At 34.7% G+C, this 20834-nt stretch overlaps 1 protein-coding gene across 1 annotated transcript in view; it reads right to left on the bottom strand.

Moving 5' to 3' along the window:
- Positions 1–20834, bottom strand: part of AGTPBP1 (ATP/GTP binding carboxypeptidase 1) — a 158578-nt gene that overhangs the window by 23734 nt on the left and 114010 nt on the right. The window contains exons 17-22 of the mRNA XM_052644987.1: positions 10823–10910; positions 6880–7024; positions 4179–4332; positions 2964–3144; positions 1536–1665; positions 238–369 (exon numbers count right to left, since the gene is read on the bottom strand). Of these exons, the coding sequence (XP_052500947.1) occupies positions 238–369; positions 1536–1665; positions 2964–3144; positions 4179–4332; positions 6880–7024; positions 10823–10910 (830 nt within the window). The remainder of the gene's footprint in view (positions 1–237; positions 370–1535; positions 1666–2963; positions 3145–4178; positions 4333–6879; positions 7025–10822; positions 10911–20834) is intronic.

Here is a 20834-nt window from a genome sequence, read left to right on the forward strand (position 1 = left end):
AAAACTAATATAATATTATAAATCAAGTATACTTTAATTATAAAACATGAAAAGCAAAAACTGTTAGAAGAAACATTTCAATAGAAAAATCTGAAACAGAATAGCAAAATGGCAACATTTACTGACTCTAAGTAATTTCTATGTTTCGTGTTCTGTAGTTTCATGTATGTTTGAAATTCAAAACTTCCTGCCTATTATTATAAACTATAATAAACTATAATAATTTATAATAATCACCCTGTATCCCACATCTTCCACAACATCACATGACGCTGCATTCTCATTTGTATGCCACACCGTCTCTTTGATGCTGCAGCCATACATAAATACATTCTTTTTTCGGGAGTGACCATGATAATCACAATAAACCTTGAAAAGACAATATATTTTTAAATTAAAATCCTGCAAATTCGTGCATTGCCAAGTAAAGCTAGTTAGTATGAAGGAAATAACAGGTCTGAGTTCCTCGGTCATTTTACTGTAAATAAGCCACCATTTAGTAAGTAGAATTCCTAAAAGTAATAGTACATATCTACCTTTGGAAAGGATTTATGATTAATACTAGAATGGCTAAATCCTTTGCAGGCATGTCCTACATCAAGCCATCAGTTCCACTCTTTCTTTTGTATCTACTATCCATCATCTAAAAAATAATAAATATAATTTTAGGTCAAATGTACAGCTACATTCATCATTGCCCCAAGGGTTGTTAAAATACTTACCTAACATAAGAGAACATAACAATGCTCTCATGAAAAACACTTTTTTTAAAGGGGTAGAGGGTATGGTTTGTAAGAACATCATTTTAAAAATGGAAAACGGTCAGACTTGCATGTCAATTTTGCCACTCTGCAAAATATTCCATCTTTCCCAAAGAAAGATTAAGGCTTAACATGATGGAAACATTCAAAACAAAAGTTGCTGAAAACAGAAGAAATACATAGGCACAGGGTCTCCTACCATGCCTATACTACCTTTCCCATGTGCTACTTAAGACCTGCCAGCTTTAGAACTGGCTAAAGAGTTCAAACGGAGAAGGCAATGGCAACCCACTCCAGTGTTCTTGCCTTGAGAATCCCAGGGACAGGGGAGCCTGGTGGGTTGCTGTCTATGGGGTCACACAGAGTTGGACACAACTGAAGCGACTTAGCAGCAGCAGCAGCAGCAAAAAGTTCAAAAATAAGCTTCTAGTGCTTTGAGAACTTGGAAGATACATACTTTTACCCTCGTGTTGTTTAAACACTGCAGTCAAATACCTACAGCTTACAACCAGGAGTGACCAATGTTCATAAACAATAAAGAGAAATAAAAGGCTCATGAGAATTATAAAAATCAAACCTAATGAAATAAGAATATGGATACACTGTATTAGATGCCACAATTAATATACAAGTGACTGATGACAAAGATACTTTAAAGAAACTGCTTTTGAAACTAACATACAGCTTTTACAAGCAGACAATTATTTACAAAATACTAAGCTACCGATCAACAAAATCACCTCTTTGATTATACAAACAAACACTGCCACTTACCAGTGGTAAACGCTTCACGGCAGCCAGGTACTGTAGCAGACCCTTGGCATGATAAATTGTAGGGTGTAAGTCTGGATTTGGACTTTGCCATTGTCTATTCAAATCCTCTCCACTTAAGGAACAGCGGTGGCTGTATACATGTAAACACAACAATAGATAAACACTGGGATCAATAAATTCTTATATGCACTTGATTCATTTTATGATTCTATTCCACTAAGTATTTCAAACAGGTGTAAGTGGTGGCCTCACCAAAATGCATGTTATAATCATAAAGTAAACATCTATTTAGCATTTGCTATGTGCCAGATTGTGGGTTACATGCATTTAAACTGTAGTAAGCTTGCAGTTTTACAGGTCAAAATTTTCAAGCTATAGGAAAAATTCTTCATTCTGGGGTTTTGTTCCATGCACTATAAAATGTATTCATGGCCATATTTTCCATTCTGACTACATTTCTAATGCTAATGTTCTGTACTTTGATTGCATTAATTATTATTAAATATGCTATCTGGACCCTCCTTCTAAGAAAGATAAGTATATAAAAAGTGCACATTCTTATAAAAATTCAAATACATTTTCATTTAACTGTAGGTTTTAAGTATTAAACTCACTGAGCAAAAATTTAAGCAAAGAGAAGGTGCTAACAGAAATATAAACAGAATTATAACTGGTCAATATGTTTCTGAATTAAAACTAGACATAAAAGCTCATTTTAGTTCCATAATCATACTATCTAGAAAAATGATTCCTTTTTTTTAAAATTCAAACATTTTCTAAAACATGATAAATATTCACGGTACTCTTACTGAAATAAATATAGTACCCTCAACTTTGGAGATGCTCATGATAGCTAGACAAAATCCCACTTTTCAGAAGCAGTAAAGAGACCTTGGTCTAAATTAACACAATAAATGAACTATACTAAACTATGAGCCACCTCCACTTAAAAAGTAACCTTCCAGTATTTCCACTTTAAAGAATTCCTCCTCATATCAGGAAGAAGTTAGGACATGGAGCTAATTCCATATTAGTGGCAAGAGATCCCAGAAAATTCTATATCTTAGAACAACCAAGATCATGCCACTGATAAATAAGAAAGGAAACTACATGAGAATGATGTGTTAAAAAAATCTTTCTCATATCCTAATTCTGTGATTTTCCTAAAATGATTCAAGCAAAACATACATTTTATGAAATTATATTCTCATGAATAGATACAGAATTTCTCAAACATATTACCACTACTATACAGTTTAATTTTCATTTAAAAATTTATCACAGATCAATTCTTCACTAAATTTATTTTTGTTCTAGAAAAATCATGATATTTGCTTTCCAAATTAACCTGGATGCTATCATTTCAACAAGTTTACACAGGACAGCCACAAAAATCTAGAATTTCTCTATAAGTATTGCTTAACTTACTTTCCATTGATGACACCATCTGGATTTAGCATAGGGACAATTTTAAAAATATAGGATTCTCGTAAACTCTGAGCAGTAGGGTTATTACTCATGAGATACTCCAATGTTCCTTTCATTACCCAACTTGCATTAGTTTCTCCAGGATGTACTCGAGCAGATAAAAAAACATACGGACGATTTCCTAAAGTGTACATAAAATCTCAAATTAAAATGAACAGCTACTAAAGTATGTATAATGTTTGACTTTGGGGCTTTAGAAATATTTCTACTCAATTGTGAATACTGATATAAAATCAAATTAGAACTCACTATGCACCTACTATTTATAAGCACTGCACTAGGCCCTCTAGAGAAAACAGATATAAAACCCATGTAAGCCATGTCTTATATGAAAATAACATATTAAATAGTATTTGAGTCACTTATTTATTTCCTAATGATTAATCTAAATATAAAATTAGTTCTTTAACATTACCTTGATTTCATAAAGAATAAGTAACTGGTGAAATATAGATGAAATATAAATTTTTCATAAAGTCATGGGGAAATTAAGGAAAATATAATCTTATTCTTGTTTTAGAGTCACTATGATAAGCACAGAACAATAGGTATATCTGCTCAGAGATTTACAAAGAAACTAAACATTTAGATATACAAGTCTACAAAATAACACTCAGTTCACCTGCTCACATTTTCATGAATAGCAAGTGCCTGCTCTTTCTTGAAAACACCTTCTTATCAAAATTAGAACAGTTCTCTTATATACGTATATATCCTTTTTTTATCACAGCTGTACATTTGAGACGACTTAAAAAATACAAATGACAGGGAAAAACAAGTAGCTATTCATTCAATATTAGCATCAAAACACTCGGGGGGTTTCTGATAGTTTTATTTATAAATAAAATTAACTGTAAATTCTTAAACGGATGGTATAACTTGTTATATTATACTTTGAGTATGACTTCTAAGAATAAGAACTACAGTATATCAATATCAAAAGAGACCTTAGAGGTCACCTCAGGCAGCTCCCTCATATTCACGATGAGGAAACAGGCCTAGAAGTGGGCCCAGGGCTAGGCAGTAACAAGACCCAGACTAGCACCCAAGGCTTCTGGTGCCTATTCCCAGTACTACTGACCTTACAAAATATTCATAAAGCAAAGAAAAATAAGTAATAATGATTGGTACTGCGAGTGAAGAAGACAAACTTACTGAATTGACAGATATGTTCATAATAATTAGACTCTGGCATTGCTGTTATAGTCACCAAGGGACAGCTGTTTCCAGACAGGGTTTCACATAACACATCTTTTCGAAAATAGATTTGCTGAGGATTGTGTGCTGACTCCAATTTTTGAAGATGCATCTTAATAAAAATTTAAAAGCAAAGTACACAATCATTTAAAACCTCCCTATGATAAATAGGAATAAATGCATCCAGATCTCAAACAGAACTAAATGTGAATCAGATCAGGTTCCTAATCCCTTCTCCAAAACCCTCAAGGGTCCAGACGCACTTGAACATCAGTATTTGTGGAACTTGAGAAAGGGGACAGATACAGGTTGGATAATGTTAACAGTGCAAAGTGCAATATAACCAGTGGAGCTGGCGGCAGCAGCCTGTAATCAGCGAGTTATTATTTCTGCAGCAAAACCTATGAAGAGTCACTGTAAGTGGAATCAACATTCTAAATAAGCTCACATCAGGCCAGGCTTTGCTGACAAATGGGTTATGAAAATACTTTTGGTTTCAAAGCCTTCCGAATTTTGAAATTTTGTGACTGCAGCTCTGTTAAGAGCAACCTAAAATATGGAGAATGAAAATCATGTAGCACACATTTAAAAAAATTTTTTCCTTATTTCAAGATTAATATAGGCTCATTGTAAAATGTCTGGAAAACAGAAAAAGCACAGGAAAAAATTTAGAACACCTGTGATTGTATCACCTAGAGTACTACTGACAATAGCCAATGTATATAGAAGAAACTGTAATTACACGGAAGACTTATTATAATTTGATTTTACTACTTGGTAATTTATACATAAACATAAATATATTAATAATCATAAATACTATATCATATTATTAAATATGTTCAATATATGTTTTTTGAAAACACAAGCTTTTTATACACCAAATATAAACTGTCTACTCCCTTATATTAAAGATATTTAGCTGGTTTCCAACTTTCGCCTATGTTCATTCACATAATCATGATTTACTGTGTGATCACTATTTCTTACCTGGAAACTGTGCCAGACACTAAGGAAACAACAATAAATAAATGGACTCTGCCCCTGAAAATACAGAGTGCTATGAGGGCTTATAAAAAGGGAGAGGAACCTTGAAGAGTCTGGGCAGTGAGGAAAGGTCTTCCAAAAAAAATTACATTTAAAGTGAGATCCAAAGGATGAGTGAAATGGATATAAAGTGTGCTGTAGGCAGAAGGAAAGTATACAGAAGGAACATGAAATAATAATTTTTTAAAGAGGACATAGCTAGAACAGAAAGAAACAAATCGAGAATTTAACACAGGATGAAGGGCTTGGTAGACCAGTCCTTCCCAAAGCACAGTATTGGCACTACTGGTAATTAAGACAACTAAATGGTATGTGGATAACCTTCAACATTTTTAAATAGATATGTATTTTACTTTTTTTAAAAAAGTTTAGCATATTAAACCAGTTATTTCACAGATATTAACTCAGAATGAGGATAATCTTTAATATCCAAAGATTAATATTAAGTAAGTAACAGTTCATACAGTACAAAGAAATGGCAAAAACTGTGCAAAATAGTAGAGAAATAACTAAATGTGCCATGGTAAGAATTGTAGATTTCATACACATGGCAAGAGAAATCACTAAGGAGTTTTAAGCAGGGGATCTACATGACTAGACATACCACCAAAGACTCTTCCTCTATAGTGTGCTAAAACACTGATGAAGAAAAAAGGGGGTACAAGTGAAATTTAGGACAAAAGTTACAAAGAGGCTGACCCAAGTCCAAGCGAGAAACAATGGTAATGCCTGGAAGAGATCAAGGTAGTGGGACTGGAAGAAAGCAGGGATACTTAAAATGTATTAAAAAGGTAATGTCAGTAAAGAACAGAAACAAAAGACTACATAAATAACAACACTTTATGTTTCTGATGCTATGTTATTCAGCACAATAAAATGCCTGTTTATACTTTTACTGCAGATTGTAACTTTATTAAAATAAAGTGAGCTCATTTAATGCTCTCAGCCTTGATATTTCTTCGGCTCTGTGGACTATGTTTTCCTCTCATTTTTATCCTAATAACTTGGAAGCTTGTTTCTAATCATAGTGTTCCAATTTCTTTCAATTGATCATATGAAGCTTCATGATCCTTGACTATTAGGACAGACATTCTGTTCTGAGTATAAATCTGTCACAGTAATTACTTGAATTGTTTGTTTTAAAATGCGAATAATAAAAAAGTCTTAAAAGAACCCACAAAACAACTCTTACACCCCATATTCTAAGCAACCTGGATCTAGGACTCCATATGAAATCATTAGAAGAAATGAATTCACTACAGAGAAACTTAAATTGCATCCACATTGTCTACTGCTATATTTTCTATGAGATTCAATGCTTCTCATTAAACAAGTTGAAATTTCACTAGTTAAAATTTCCAAATTGGGATTTGTAGATTTCTACTCAAAGACAGAAAGCAAAAACCATGTCATTTCTGTAGTATTTCTATTAAATAAAGACTACATTCCCATTTTACTTTAATGATTTCAACAAATACTGTATTATTTTCTAAAATTGTCAACCCTGGACCTTTTTTTTACCTTACTGATTTATTAAAGCAATATTTCTTTTATTATCTAATACATACATACAATACAATAGCGGTTGTAATACAACTTAATGAGTTCTCACCTGCAAAGTTGAATATGTATATGGATAATGATAAGCAAAATAGCATACATCATCTTTATGTGGAAAATTGACAGTAAATGTAATTGTATAGTAGGATTTTCCCTTTTGCCCACCTGCAGCAATTGAACTTCTTGAGAAGTGATTTCTGCAATAGAAAAGCATAAAATATGTTATTCATCCACACAAAAATTCTGATTTTTTCTTGTTATTTTATTAAACAGAACTTTAGGGGGAAAAAAAAAGAAAACCCATGGTTTGTAAGAAGTCTAAATATTGTTAAAAATTAGACTTGGTACTAATAAAGCAGTTAATTGCTATCAGCCAACATCATGACTTTCCATTTCTGGATTTACTAATTAAACAGAGCTCATATTTTATGCATCAATAGAAGTTTTAGACCTCCCATTTTTTGACAGGTTTACACATTACTGGATCCAGGCAGTGATCAGCAATGGCTGCTACAACCACTGGATGAAAGGCTGACAGATCAGACAGCAATATCTCAGTTCACTGATCGCTTTTAAGATTACAAAAAAAGAAATAACCAGAAATGATATGTTTCCTGGTATGACACAACAGGAATTTCCTGCACCCTCTGTGAAGCATTCTTGTCAGAAATGAAACCTGGAGTTGACCAAGCTTCTAAATCTAACTATGAGTTTAGAAAACTGGTGAGAGAGAAGAATTTAGAAGAATTTATTAACACCACAGGGATGCAATCAGCAAAATCCAAAATACGGGAAATCCAGCATGACAAATGATTTAGTTTCTTCAATAAATAAAGGATAAATTTAGAAAGAGAGAAAACGGAAGCCTATAAAGTAAGAGTCTTGAGGGACGTATGAAGAAAAATCAAATGCAGTGTGTGGTCCTTTGGTTGGTCTGATTTAAACAAACCAACTATAAAGTTACATTTATGAGACAAGTAAGTCTGAACACTGACTGGATATTTTATCACATTTAGGAGTTTTCTTTGCTGTGCTAACGGTATTGTGGATAGATTGCCTTAAATACATATCTCTAAATGAAAAAGACTTTTGAAGTATTTATGGATAAAATATATCGGAAAATGCCTTTAAAGATTCAGGGTGGAAGTAGAGGTGAAAGCCTAGGTAAAATAAAACCATGTGTTGATAATTACTGAAACTTACAGATGAATATATAGGGCCTCATCATCCTATTATTCACTTTTGTAAATGGAGATTTCAGTGGTAAAAAAATTTTTAACTATATTACTTTCCAGACTTTAAATATCATTGAGATATGATGACTTAATTTCTAAAATTCCAAATCACCTTGCATTATTTAACCATGAACTGAAGAAAAGCCATGGCCTAGAGGTTATTTACTCATGCACACAGACATTCAAGGCAGATCACATCCTTAGCACTACCCTGGGATCAGGCTTTCTAATGTAATCTTAAGAGAATAAAGCTTGTAATTAATGAAAATAAAAGAACACTGACATAAAAAACAGTATAGTTTTCATTACTTAGCCATTATATCAGAGAAGGAAATGGCAACCCACTCCGGTATTCTTGCCTGAAGAATCCGAGGGATAGAGGAGCCTGGTGGGCTGCCATCTATGGGGTCGCACAGAGTTGGACATGACTGAAGCGACTTAGCAGCAGCAGCAGCACTATATCTTGAATAGATACTCAATGACAAGGTGCTAAGAGTTGAGGAAAATGCAAAATAAGGTCCAGAAGTAAATCTTGCCAACTCTGTTCCCTCAAAAGTTTATTATCTATTTGGTGGGGGGGCGGTATTCATGCCATCACATTACAGCTATGGATTTTACAGGTTATATTTTCTCATATACTCATGGAAGGTAGTTTTATTCTCATTTTACAAATGAGACAAACAAGCAGCAGAGGACAATGCAAAAATAACAGTTTTTAATGCCCTTATGTAGATTTCAGGCTTGAGGAAAGCAACTGGAGTAGTGTGCGTTATATAGAAAGTGGTTAATAAATATCTGTCGAATTAGCCTGAATTCCAATTCCAGATTTAGAAGTAGCCAAAAGAAAAAAAAAAAAAAAGAAACAAAAATCCTTGCCAGCACCTCTTACATAGAAAAGAAAAACAACCTGAGATGCTATGACCATTCACTTTACATGTAAAAAAGAAAAGTATTCATTGATGATTTTTTTATTGTGTAGAAGACAAGCATGAAGGAAATAATACTTTTTGAAAATCACTGTTTCACCCTTTAACATCTTAAATCAATCTGCCAAAATCTAACCAAGCACTTCCCAGACAATCACTGCTCCACATCAACTTACAAGGAAGATATAAATGATGAGGGTATATTTTTATATTAGCCTAACATGAAAGAAATATGAAAGTTATTCAGGTGAAAAAGAATTGCATATAACATTATACTTTTGTTCCTCATATATTTCCTATTTATTTTGCTTAAAAAAGGGGGGAAACTCTACTGAAATTAATTCCAAAGAACATTTCTTTCTTAGAAAGCAATAGCAGTTAAGATCTAGGTTTTTCCAAAGCCCTATCTAAATCATTAAAAACAGCTTAATTTTAGAAGTCTTCATCTATCTGATAAAACTATAAGAAAAGGCATACTAGCACTAGTTAAGCACAATATAAAATATTAAAAAGTCAAAATCCACTAAACAGAAATCTCAGGATTAAGATTAATAAGAGCAAAGAAACAGGTATGTTAAATTAAGGGCATTCAATAGCAGACAGACGTTATCTTGAAATGCATTACATGCAGAAACAGTAAAAAGAAAAGAAAAGCATACGATAATCCTAGATTACTTAGTCATGAAGTTGAGGAATAATCCAACTTTGCCACTAAAGCAATAAATGATTTCTAGTACTTACTTCTAACTTGATAAACAGATCACCTGTTTGAAGTCAAAGTTGAACTGGCTAAGCTGAAGCAACCTAACTATAGAATACATCTCCTACTAAAACACTAGAAGTTAAAATGAGGTAAATATTTGTGTTTACCTCAAAATCACTGCAGATGGTGATTGCAGCCATGAAATTAAAAGAAGCTTACTTCTTGGAAGGAAAGTTGTGACCAACCTAGATAGCATATTCAAAAGCAGAGACATTATTTTGCCAACAAAGGTCCGTCTAGTCAAGGCTATGGTTTTTCCAGTGGTCATGTATGGATATGAGAGTTGGACTGTGAAGAAGGCTGAGCACCGAAGAATTGATGCGTTTGAACTGTGGTGTTGGAGAAGACTCTTGAGAGTCCCATGGACTGCAAGGAGATCCAACCAGTCCATCCTAAAGGAGATCAGTCCTGGGTGTTCTTTGGAAGGACTGATGCTAAAGCTGAAACTCCAATACTTTGGCCATCTCATGTGAAGAGTTGACTGATTGGAAAAGACTCTGATGCTGGGAGGGATTGTGGGCAGGAGGAGAAGGGGAAGACAGACGATGAGATGGCTGGATGGCATCACCAACTCAATGGACATGAGTTTGAGTGAACTGCGAGAGTTGGTGATGGACAGGAAGGCCTGGTGTGCTGCAATTCATGGGGTCGCAAAGAGTCAGACACGACTGAGTGACTGAACTGAACTGAAACATTTGTGTGAAGAAAAAAATTATATTTCATATCAGAACAATAAAAAGCCACTGTAAATTATTTCCTACAGTTTCTAATTACAGTCTTTCTCAATGAGGTTCCCAAAGTTTTACAGCTATAAAAGAGCTGAGAACATATCTAAATGGGAGAAGCAAGACTGGACATATGTCTATCTACAAAACACATTTTATTGCCACTAAATAAACCCCCTGAAATGAATCTCAAATTATAAAAAAAAGAAAACCTTTTCTGTTAGAAGTAATACTACAGCATATCATAATTCAGAGAACACAGTATCTCTTTTATCCCTAAACCGAAATAGGATGGACTAATATTTCCTTCTGTAAACTGCTGTCCTATTATTGTCAGAATACTTACTTATAGTAACAAATGTCAGTCCCCACACGAATCCACCATGGTCTAGCATTTAATGCTTCCTGAACCGAATACATGAGTGGTTGCATACCTTTGATAGAAAGAAAAAAGAGAGAAAACTCTTTTCAGAATTTCTGAGTTAAAAATTAATCCTGTCATTTTGGAAAGCACTAAACATTCATGAAAGTTAATGAATATACATTTTGGTATTTCAACATGTATTTTTAAAAAATCTGAGATGTGTGTGTGTGTGTATGTGCACGCTCAGGAATGGTTGACTCTTTGTGACACCATGGACTGTAGCCCACCAGGCTCCTCTGTCCATGGAATTTTCCAGGCAAGAATACTGGAGTGGGTTGCCATTTCCTATTCCAGGGGATCTTCCCAACCCAGGGATTGAACCTGTATCTCCAGTGTCTCCTGCATTGGAAGGCAGATTCTTTACCACTGAGCCACCTGGGAAGCCTGAGATCTTTCACGAAGATCTAAGAACTGATGCTTTTGAACTGTGGTGTTGGAAAAGACTCTTGAGAGAGTCCACTGGACTGCAAGGAGATCAAACCAGTCCATCCTGAAGGAAACCAGTCCTGAATAGTCATTGGAAGGACTGATGCTGAAGCTAAAACTCTAATACTTTGGCCACCTGATGCAAAGAACCAACTTATTAGAAAAGACCCTGATGCTGGGAAAGATTGAAGACAGGAGGAGAAGGGGACGACAGAGGATGAGATAGTTGGATGGCATCATATGGACATGATGTCAATGGACATGAGTTTGAGCAAGCTCCAGGAGATAATGATGGACAGGGAAGCCTGGAGTGCTGTGGTCCATGCGGTCACAAAGAGTTGGACACGACTGAGCAACTGAACTGAACTGAAATCAATGAATGATATGTTTTATTTCCAATTAAGTAAAATGAGGTTACAACTTCAATGAGTGAAAAGTCATTTAACATTCTGCTATTACCTGTTCTATGTTACATCTATTATATCTATTTATATATATACATATTATACAAAAAATTACATACACATAATATATATTATATAAAAATTATACATATATTCCTCATAACAAGTGAAACAGAATAAAGTTAAATATTATCCCCCCTCCAACTCTCCACAGATTCCCATCTACACCAAGGTAAGGAAAACGATGCCACTGAACCAGTATGATTGTTTTCTTCCTCAACAACAGGTGTTTATACCATGCAGAAGGAGGGAAGGGAGAAGGAGGAGGGACAGTTAGCAAAAGCAGGATTAAATATATAGGATATTTTCTTAGGTAGTTTTAGAAATATACTTTCACATACATTTTAAAATCATTTAAAAGGTTTCCAGGTTTCTAACTAGAATTAATGAAATTTATATGCAAATTTAGGAAAGGTTCACAATTTTTATTGAGATCTGGCTCAACTTTTCTTAAATTATAACCTAAAGATACAGATCACCTTTTTCATTTTCTTGCTATAGAATCATTATCTTAAACTTACCTTTGATTATTTTTATTAGTCTTCAATAGTTTCTTGGGTTCTCTAAGCACATAAATCATATCACTTGCAATTTTAAAAATTTTATCTCCTCTTTAAGTATTTATAACACTTACTTTATTTTCTACTTGTATTTCAAGAAATGAAACAATCTCAAAAACTATTCGGAATACAGTGGAAAGAACTAAACTATCTTGCTTATAATTTAAATAAAAATATCTTGCCATAAGATGCAATATTTGCCAATTGTTTTTCTTAATAAGTCAACTTTATCTTATTTAAATAAACAGCTAATATTGAATAATTTCTATGTGTCAGATACCGCTCTTTGTATTTTTATACCTTTTAAGTCATTAAATCCTCACAACAGCTCTCTGTGGTAGGTGCTTATTTCTTCCTACAACTGGAGCAGTTTCCCTCATATTTCTTATTACACTCATGTGTTTTTAATTGTTTCGTTATATGATTTTTCAGCATCCCCAAATAGAATCACATGGCTTTTCCCCTTAAGTCTGTCGATGTAATAAATTGTTTAAATATGTTTACTATTGTGAATTATCCTTGTACTCCAAGAAAAACCTTTTCTCTTACTGCTATATGATGAAATTAGCAAGATTTCACTTAGAATTTTTGCATCTAAAACTTGGTCTTTTTTAAAAAAATTACCTTTACCAAGTATTGATATTACACTAGCTTCAGAAAAACATATTTAAAAGGTAGCCATCATTTATTAGAATATAAGAAAAATCTATTTTTAGAAGTAAATACAAATCAGTTGGAATGTCATCCTAATATGGTGACTACTAAATACATTTTTAATTTCCTTTTCAACAGCTGTAGTCTGTTCAGTGTCTCTACTTTTTTCAATCAGTTTCAGTATTTCTGTTTTGTCCCATTTGTTCTATTTCTATCTCATTTTCAGCATTTAAAAAAACTTATCTTACTTTCTTTTGATTTTATTTTTTGTTGTTTCTTGAGTATTTTAATACTTTTAATTAATACTCAAAATATCTTGAGTATTTTTTCAGTACTTGAGTAGTAACTTATTTTCAGTCTTTTCTCTTTTAAATAATGCAGTTATTAAAGGCATTCAGTTTTCCTCCAAATAGCAGTTTAGCTATGTCCCATAAGTCTATAAAGAGTTCTCCTTTGCTGGACTTTCTAGATCAGAGCCATCCAACCGAACCTTCTGCCAGAATGGAAATGTTCCATACCTGCACTGTGCAATGTGGTGGCCACTAGCCATGTGTGGCTCCTGAGCACAGCCAATAAGCCTATTGCCTCTTAAGAAGTGAATTTTAAATTCTTACAGCAACTGTGTTTTAATCATGCGGTATTTCCTGGAGCCTTTGCTCTAGCTATGTGAGTGCCATGTGGTTATGGTTATTGTATTGTATAAAGGTTAGTGTTCTGTACGGCAAATGAAACCACCAACAAAATGAAATGGCACCCTAACAAATGGGAGAAAATATCTGCAAATCCTAAATCAGATAAAGGGTTAACACTCAAAATATATGAAGAACTCCAACAACTCGATAGCAAAAAACACACAAACAACTGAAAAGTGGACAAAGGATTTGAATGGACATTTTCCCAAAGATATACATATGGCCAACAGGTAAATGTAAAGGTACTCAACACCACTAACCATCAGGAAAATGTAAATTAAAACCACAAGGAGACTTCACCTCACACCTGCTTGAATGGCTGTTATCAAAAGGACAAAGAAGTGTTGGTGAGAATGTAGAGAAAAGAGAACCCTTCTGCATCATTGGTGGGAATATAAATTGGTGCACTCACTGTGGAAAACAGTATGGCACTTCCTCAAAAACTGAAAAAAATAGCACTACCATTTGATCCAGCATTTCCACTCTGGGTATTTATTCTTAAAAAACTATTCCAAAAAGACATATGCCACTCCTATCATGTTTAATGCATCATTACCTACAATAGCCAACACATGGAAGGAACTTAAATGTCCACTGATGAATGAATGGATAAAGAAGTTCAGTTCAGTTCAGTTCAGTTCAGTCACTCAGTCGTGTCTGACTCTGCGACCCCCATGGACTGCAGCATGCCAGGCTTTCCTGTCCATCAACAACTCCCAGAGCTTGCTCAAACTCATGTCCATCGAGTTGGTGATGCCATCCAACCATCTCATTCTCTGTTGTCCCCTTCTCCTCCTGCCTTCAATATTTCCCAGCATCAGGGTCTTTTCAAATGAGCCAGTTCTTCGCATCAGGTGGCCAAAGTATTGGAGTTTCAGTTTCAGCATCAGTCCTTCCAATGACTATTCAGGACTGATTTCCTTCAGGATGGACTGGTTTGTTCTCCTTGCAGTCCAAGGGACTCTTAAGAGTCTTTTCCAACACCACAGTTCAAAAGCATCAATTCTTTGGCACCCACCTTTCTTTACAGTCCAACTCTCACATACATACATGACTAATGGAAAAACCATAGCTTTGACTAGCTGGACCTATGTCAGCAAAGTAATACCTCTGCTTTTTAATATGCTGTCTAGAAGATGTGGTATGTATATAATGCATGACCCTGTGTGTACACACGTGTGAGCACAATGGAGTATTATTTAGCCATAAAAAAGGAAATTTTGCTATTTGTAACAACATGGATAGACCCTTGAGGACATTATGTTAATAACTGAAATAGGTGAAAAAGAAAGGCAAATACTGTATAATCTTGCCTGTGTGTGGAATCTTTAAAAAAAAAAATCATAGAGGACACAATAGAGGCTTCCATAGGCAGGGGGTTGAGGGGTTTGTGAAAGTGGTCACAAAGTATGAACTTCCAGTTACAAAATAAGTCAGTCATGGTGATATAATGTTAACTAGACTTACTGTGGTGATCATTTTACAATATCTACACACTGAATCATTATGTTACACACCTAAAGCACATTCTACATGCCAATTGTATCTCAATGGAAAATGAAGGTTTGCAGTTATACAGCATCTTCAAGGACTTCAACTTGTAAATACACAATATCTCATGCTTTTGACCCTGAATTATTCTTTGTCAGACATTAATATTACCACATTTCCTTTATTTGCATTTACCTATTAAACCTCTGCCCAATCATTCATTTCAGCTTTATCATTAATATACAAATATTAATTAAAAGATTAGAAAAGATTGAGGGCATGAAGAGAAGGGGAAGACAGATGATGAGATGGTTGAATAGCATCACTGACTCAATGAACATGAGTCTGAGCAAACTCCAAGAGATAGTGAAGGACAGGGAAGCCTGGTGTGCTACATACAGTCCACGGAGTCACAAAAAGCAGGACATGACTTACCAACTGAACAATAACAACAATATTCACATACACACATATTCTTCTCATCTTGCAAATTGTATAATTTTCATTATCTGATTTTTGAGGCCATTCTGACTTATAGTTAATAATGACAGATTTACATTTAATTTCATTCCTTCTCCCCTTCCATTTTATTTTCTTTCTACTATTCATTAAATGTTTTTTTCCTTCTTTACACCTCCTTATTTTACTTACTTGGTTACATTTTCCACATTTTCTTTTCTTCTTCTGTCATTTGGAAGCTTTCTATTGTGCTTTCTCAACTCCATTTCTCATCCTCACAATTATGATTAACTGTGTGTAGACATTTCTCTAGCACTATATTATATTAAATAAATAAGCAATCCAACCAAGACAAGTTAGCTTTCACTCCTCTCATATCACTCCTTTTAGAACATTTTCACTTAACACAATTTATAAATTCTAAGTCTTCTATCTTGATATCTTTGTCATTTATTTTTCTCAGCAAGGGTTCAGGGTAGTATATTTTCTGAATTCTACATACACAAACATGCAGTTTGTTGGCAGTGACAAAGAAATGACAGATTTTGCGAAAGACATTTGGCTCTCCTCTAGCTTCCACAGATGAGGGTTCAGTACTAACCTGGTTTTCACACAGAGAACAACAAAGTGATCAAGAGCACACAGTCTGTAACCAGACTAGTCTCTAGTCTCTAACCAGGTCTGAACTCTGACTTCACTACGTGCCACATGCATGATCCTGGCAGGTTATTAAACCACTCATGCCTCCTTTATCTCTTCTGTGGATAACAATCTTACTGGATTGTTTGTTGTGCGAATGAAGAGTATCACATGTGTTAACACTTAAAGAAGCCCTGGCACATGATACAGTTTTCAATAAATGTTAGCTGTTATTACTATTATTTAAGTACTGCAGCCAGTTCTATACCTGAAACTCAAATATTTCACTGTTATGTATAAAAGATTCCTGTCTTCCTTATTTCTTTCTAGGAGTCAGTGAGTCATTTCAATCCGAAACTTCAACCTCTTCCAGGCACAGAAAATTCTTAATAAATGGTTAATTACAGTAAGGCAGAACAAGGTTCAGGCTGAGGTCAAAGGGCATAACAGATTTATCTGAAGTGTTCTAATTTTATACAAGACAATGTATTCTGTCATTACTTTTAAAATGATGGTTAATTCTGGTCACAGTGAAGGGAGCTATATTTGGAAATTCTGATTATGATGAAGATCATCTGAACAAAACAGGGCACCCCAGTAAGAATCAATCAAATGAGGTAACTCAAACTGAATAAACCACAATCTATTAATACTCAAGTTGATATAGAAAGGCCATATTTGAGTAACTTATTTAACCATTAGCCAAAGGATAAACTTTAATGTGTATGACATAAATATGCTAAGAACTGTCAAGCTTGTCACTTGAATACAATCAAAATATTAAACTGCCAGAGTGAAACCAGCATCTAATGGCCCTAGCCTCTAATAATATCCATGTAAAGGCTGAAGTTTTATTAAGCACATGCTCAGTAACAAGGGCAGATACAAAGAAAGACAAGATGTTTTAGGCCCAAATCATTAAATGTATTGTGACTCACAGACAAAATTTTCAAGTTAAAGCTAACGCTGTAATTTAACACATGAGGGGGAGCTAGGTTAATCTGAAGGTACCTACCATAAGCTGCATATGTTATTAGTAACTTTACAGAGAAAAAAAATACATGCTTCTAATATGGCAAGTATTATAACAGAAAGTCATACTAAAAATAGGAAGATGAGATTCTTGATCTGGAGGGTAATGATGGCCATATGAATCAGAATCACTCCACACATCCTCACAAAAACAAATAAAGAAAGTCAACAAGTAGTGCAAATAAAAGCACACATGCCCAGGCCTGCAGCATTACTAGAAGACAGATGTAACAGACTTCAAGTTGCTTATAGGTAGAAAGACGGGCAGATATACCAGGGAAGTGGAAACAAAGTAGACTGCAGGCCAAAACATACTAAGTAAGACAAGGAATTTTATAAAGTCCCAATTCACAGTGAAAAATAATATAGCAAGACACAGTATCTGCACACCAGAAAAGAACAACCTATTTCATAAAGCAGAAAATACAGGAAATACAGAAGAAAGAAACATACTACGGACAGACTCTAACACTCCACTCTCATTACAAGACAGAACAACTGAACAAAAGTTAAGAATATTTATATAGCTCTAAGCAACATAATTAATAAGCCAAATTTTATGTAGATATGTTGAACACTATATCCTGATAGTGGGGAATGCACCTTCTTCTTCTAAGAATATGTGGAATAGTCACAAAAATTGCTCATATATTAGGTCAAAAGGAAATGCCAGTAAGTTCCACATAAGAGAAACATTACAAACAAAACCCTCTGATCACCATATAAAATAGAGCTACAAATTAAAAGCAAAATGAAAATAAACAAAGAGGGCGGATAACCATGCAGAGACAAGGGAGACAGGTTGACTTTGGTGTCAGAGCTTGAACGGAGTGACGAGGGCATCTGCCCAAAAATGCAAAGGAGAGACTGTTAAGTACACTGGAATTGATCAAATAAGTAAATATATTAAGAACTGTATAAGCCAAAATTCTCCATTTTGGAGAAGGAAGCTGAAAATATGGAAAGAAAACTAGAATAAAATCTGTGCAACTGAAGGTATCAGTGTGACCTCATGGAGATACTATGTGTATGCATGTGTATGTATGTGTATAACACACACACAGAAATAAACATATACATGATAAAAATTTCTACATACACACTTGTATATACAAATATATATTCCCCAGCTCCCTCCATGAACAGGTGCAATAATAACGTACATACTATGTACACACAAAAATAAACATATACATACTATAAATTACTACCAATGAAAATTTCTACCTAAATGCTTGTATATACAAATATATGTTCCTCAGCTCTGTCCATGGACAGGTCCAGTAACAATGCATACACTATGCACACAGATCTTATTTTTAAAATATTATTCTCCACCAAAATAAATCAGGGCTCTTTGAAGAAATGGCTGCTTCAGATGAGATGGCTGGATGGCATCACCGACTCGAGGGACATGAGTTTGAGTAAATTCCGGGAGCTGAAGACGGACAGGGAGGCCTGGCATGCTGCGATTCATGGGGTCACAGAGTTGGACATGCCTGAGTGACTGAACTGAACTGACTGAGGCTGGGGCAAGGAAAGGCAAGATAAGCCCTGGGTATCTTATGCCAAAACACAAGAACACCCATAAAGAATGACAGGGACATGTCAACAGAACACACAACCCGGCATGAAGGGGTCACAATGGCCAAATCCTGGGCAGCTGAAACACCAAAATACTGATAGCAGCAAACTACAGCCCACTGATTAAACAGGAAACAATTCTATCCTGATATTAACATGTAGAATACTTACTGATTACAAAGAGAAAAAAGGTGACTTTACAGTGGAAAAGTCTGGCAGACAACAACTTAATCAGGTGATAAAATTATTACTATCAGCAATAAAACAAAATCCTGTGCCACCAACACACAACATCACTACCGTGATGCCTCCACCACAGATGCCTGACTTAAATTAAGTCATAAGGAACATGAGACATCTCCAAACTGAGAACCACTCTACAAAATAAGTGCTTTCATTTTCCAAAGTGCCAAGGTCATGAACATTAAAGACCACAAACTGTTCCTGACTAAAATAGTCTAAAGAGACTTGACAACTAAATACAATATGTGGTTTGAGCTGAATTTTTGTGCTATTAAGGTCACTGATGAGAAAACAGGTGAAAACTTAAATAAGGGTCTAAAGATTAGATGGGGTTCAAATATCAATGACAATTTCCTGATGTTGAGAGCTTTCCCACAGTTATATAGAACAATACCATGCATAAAATACACCGAAAGTGTTCTAGAATGATGGGGCATCATTTTTGAAGTCCAACATGTAGATAAAGGATACAACTTTTCAGTAAGTTTGAAACTATTTCAAAATAAAATACTTAGAAAACGATGATCTTTGAACTAGAGCCTTCTTGACATATGTTCGTGCATGTCATTTTAAGATCCTAATAGGATCTTCATAGTTCATTCAGCCATTACCTCATTTATTTAACAAATACTTACAGAACATCTACTAAATGCCTTACTATAAATACAAAGGCCAGCAACAGAGATACTGTCCCTGATCTTGCGAAACATACAATTTGGGGGGGAGGGGGCAGGAGGGGTACACCGTGAGGAAAGGTATTAATCAGCCACATACAAAAAAACAATGTAGAATTGTGAAGAGCGCCCTAAAGGAGAAAATGACAAGCAACATTTATTAAAGGGACTGACTAATCCTGTATGGGGAGTCAGGGAACACAAAGTCAAGAGAAAGCTCAGCTCAACTTCCAAGTATGGAATTAACTAACATGAGCAAGGTGGGAATGCTAGAGTTGACTCCAAGATTCTTTCTTGCTACCTGGTTCCATATATGTTCAATTTATACAAGGGAGTGGTTAAAAATCTTCACATACTTTGGAGATACTGGGGAGGAAGGGCAGGGAGAGAAAGAGGGAGCCTGTGAGTATAGCTCTCTAAATTACTAAAACACAAGACTGCCATCTAGTGGTAATTTGAGCAAACCCTTTTTGAGTCAGGTCAGTGGAAGGGAGAGTGACGGATTACAATGGCTGTCGGTGTATACAGTGATATAAATTCATAACCACAAATTCACAAATAAGATCTCCCATTGCAATAAAGCTAAAACTAAGAAAACTAAATATTTAATATAATCACCTAAAAATTCTCCAAGAAAAAGGCAACTTATGAAACAAACTAATTCTGCCCTTTTTTGAGGGACACTGACAAACAGCAAGACCTCCACTGGGCATACCTGCTAGAAGAACCCAACATTTAAATACTCCCCCAAGCAGCATGTCTCAACAAAAAACAAAAAGAAACTTACAATTTCCTAATTAATATTACTTCCTGACTTCAATCATGCATGGCAATCAACTAAATTCTTCCAGCTGAAGACGTTTCCACTGCAAATATTTTCAGCCATCACCATCCCTGAAGTGAATTCAATATGAATCTCATGACAATTAATTACATAGCTAATTACTGTTTTTTAAAATGCTGAATTCTAATTTACTAAATGTTGGTCTCTTCCTTCTTCTAACTCTATTGATAAC

This window comes from Budorcas taxicolor, chromosome 8 (genome assembly GCF_023091745.1).
Source record: "Budorcas taxicolor isolate Tak-1 chromosome 8, Takin1.1, whole genome shotgun sequence".
Classification (NCBI taxonomy): Eukaryota; Metazoa; Chordata; class Mammalia; order Artiodactyla; family Bovidae; genus Budorcas; species Budorcas taxicolor.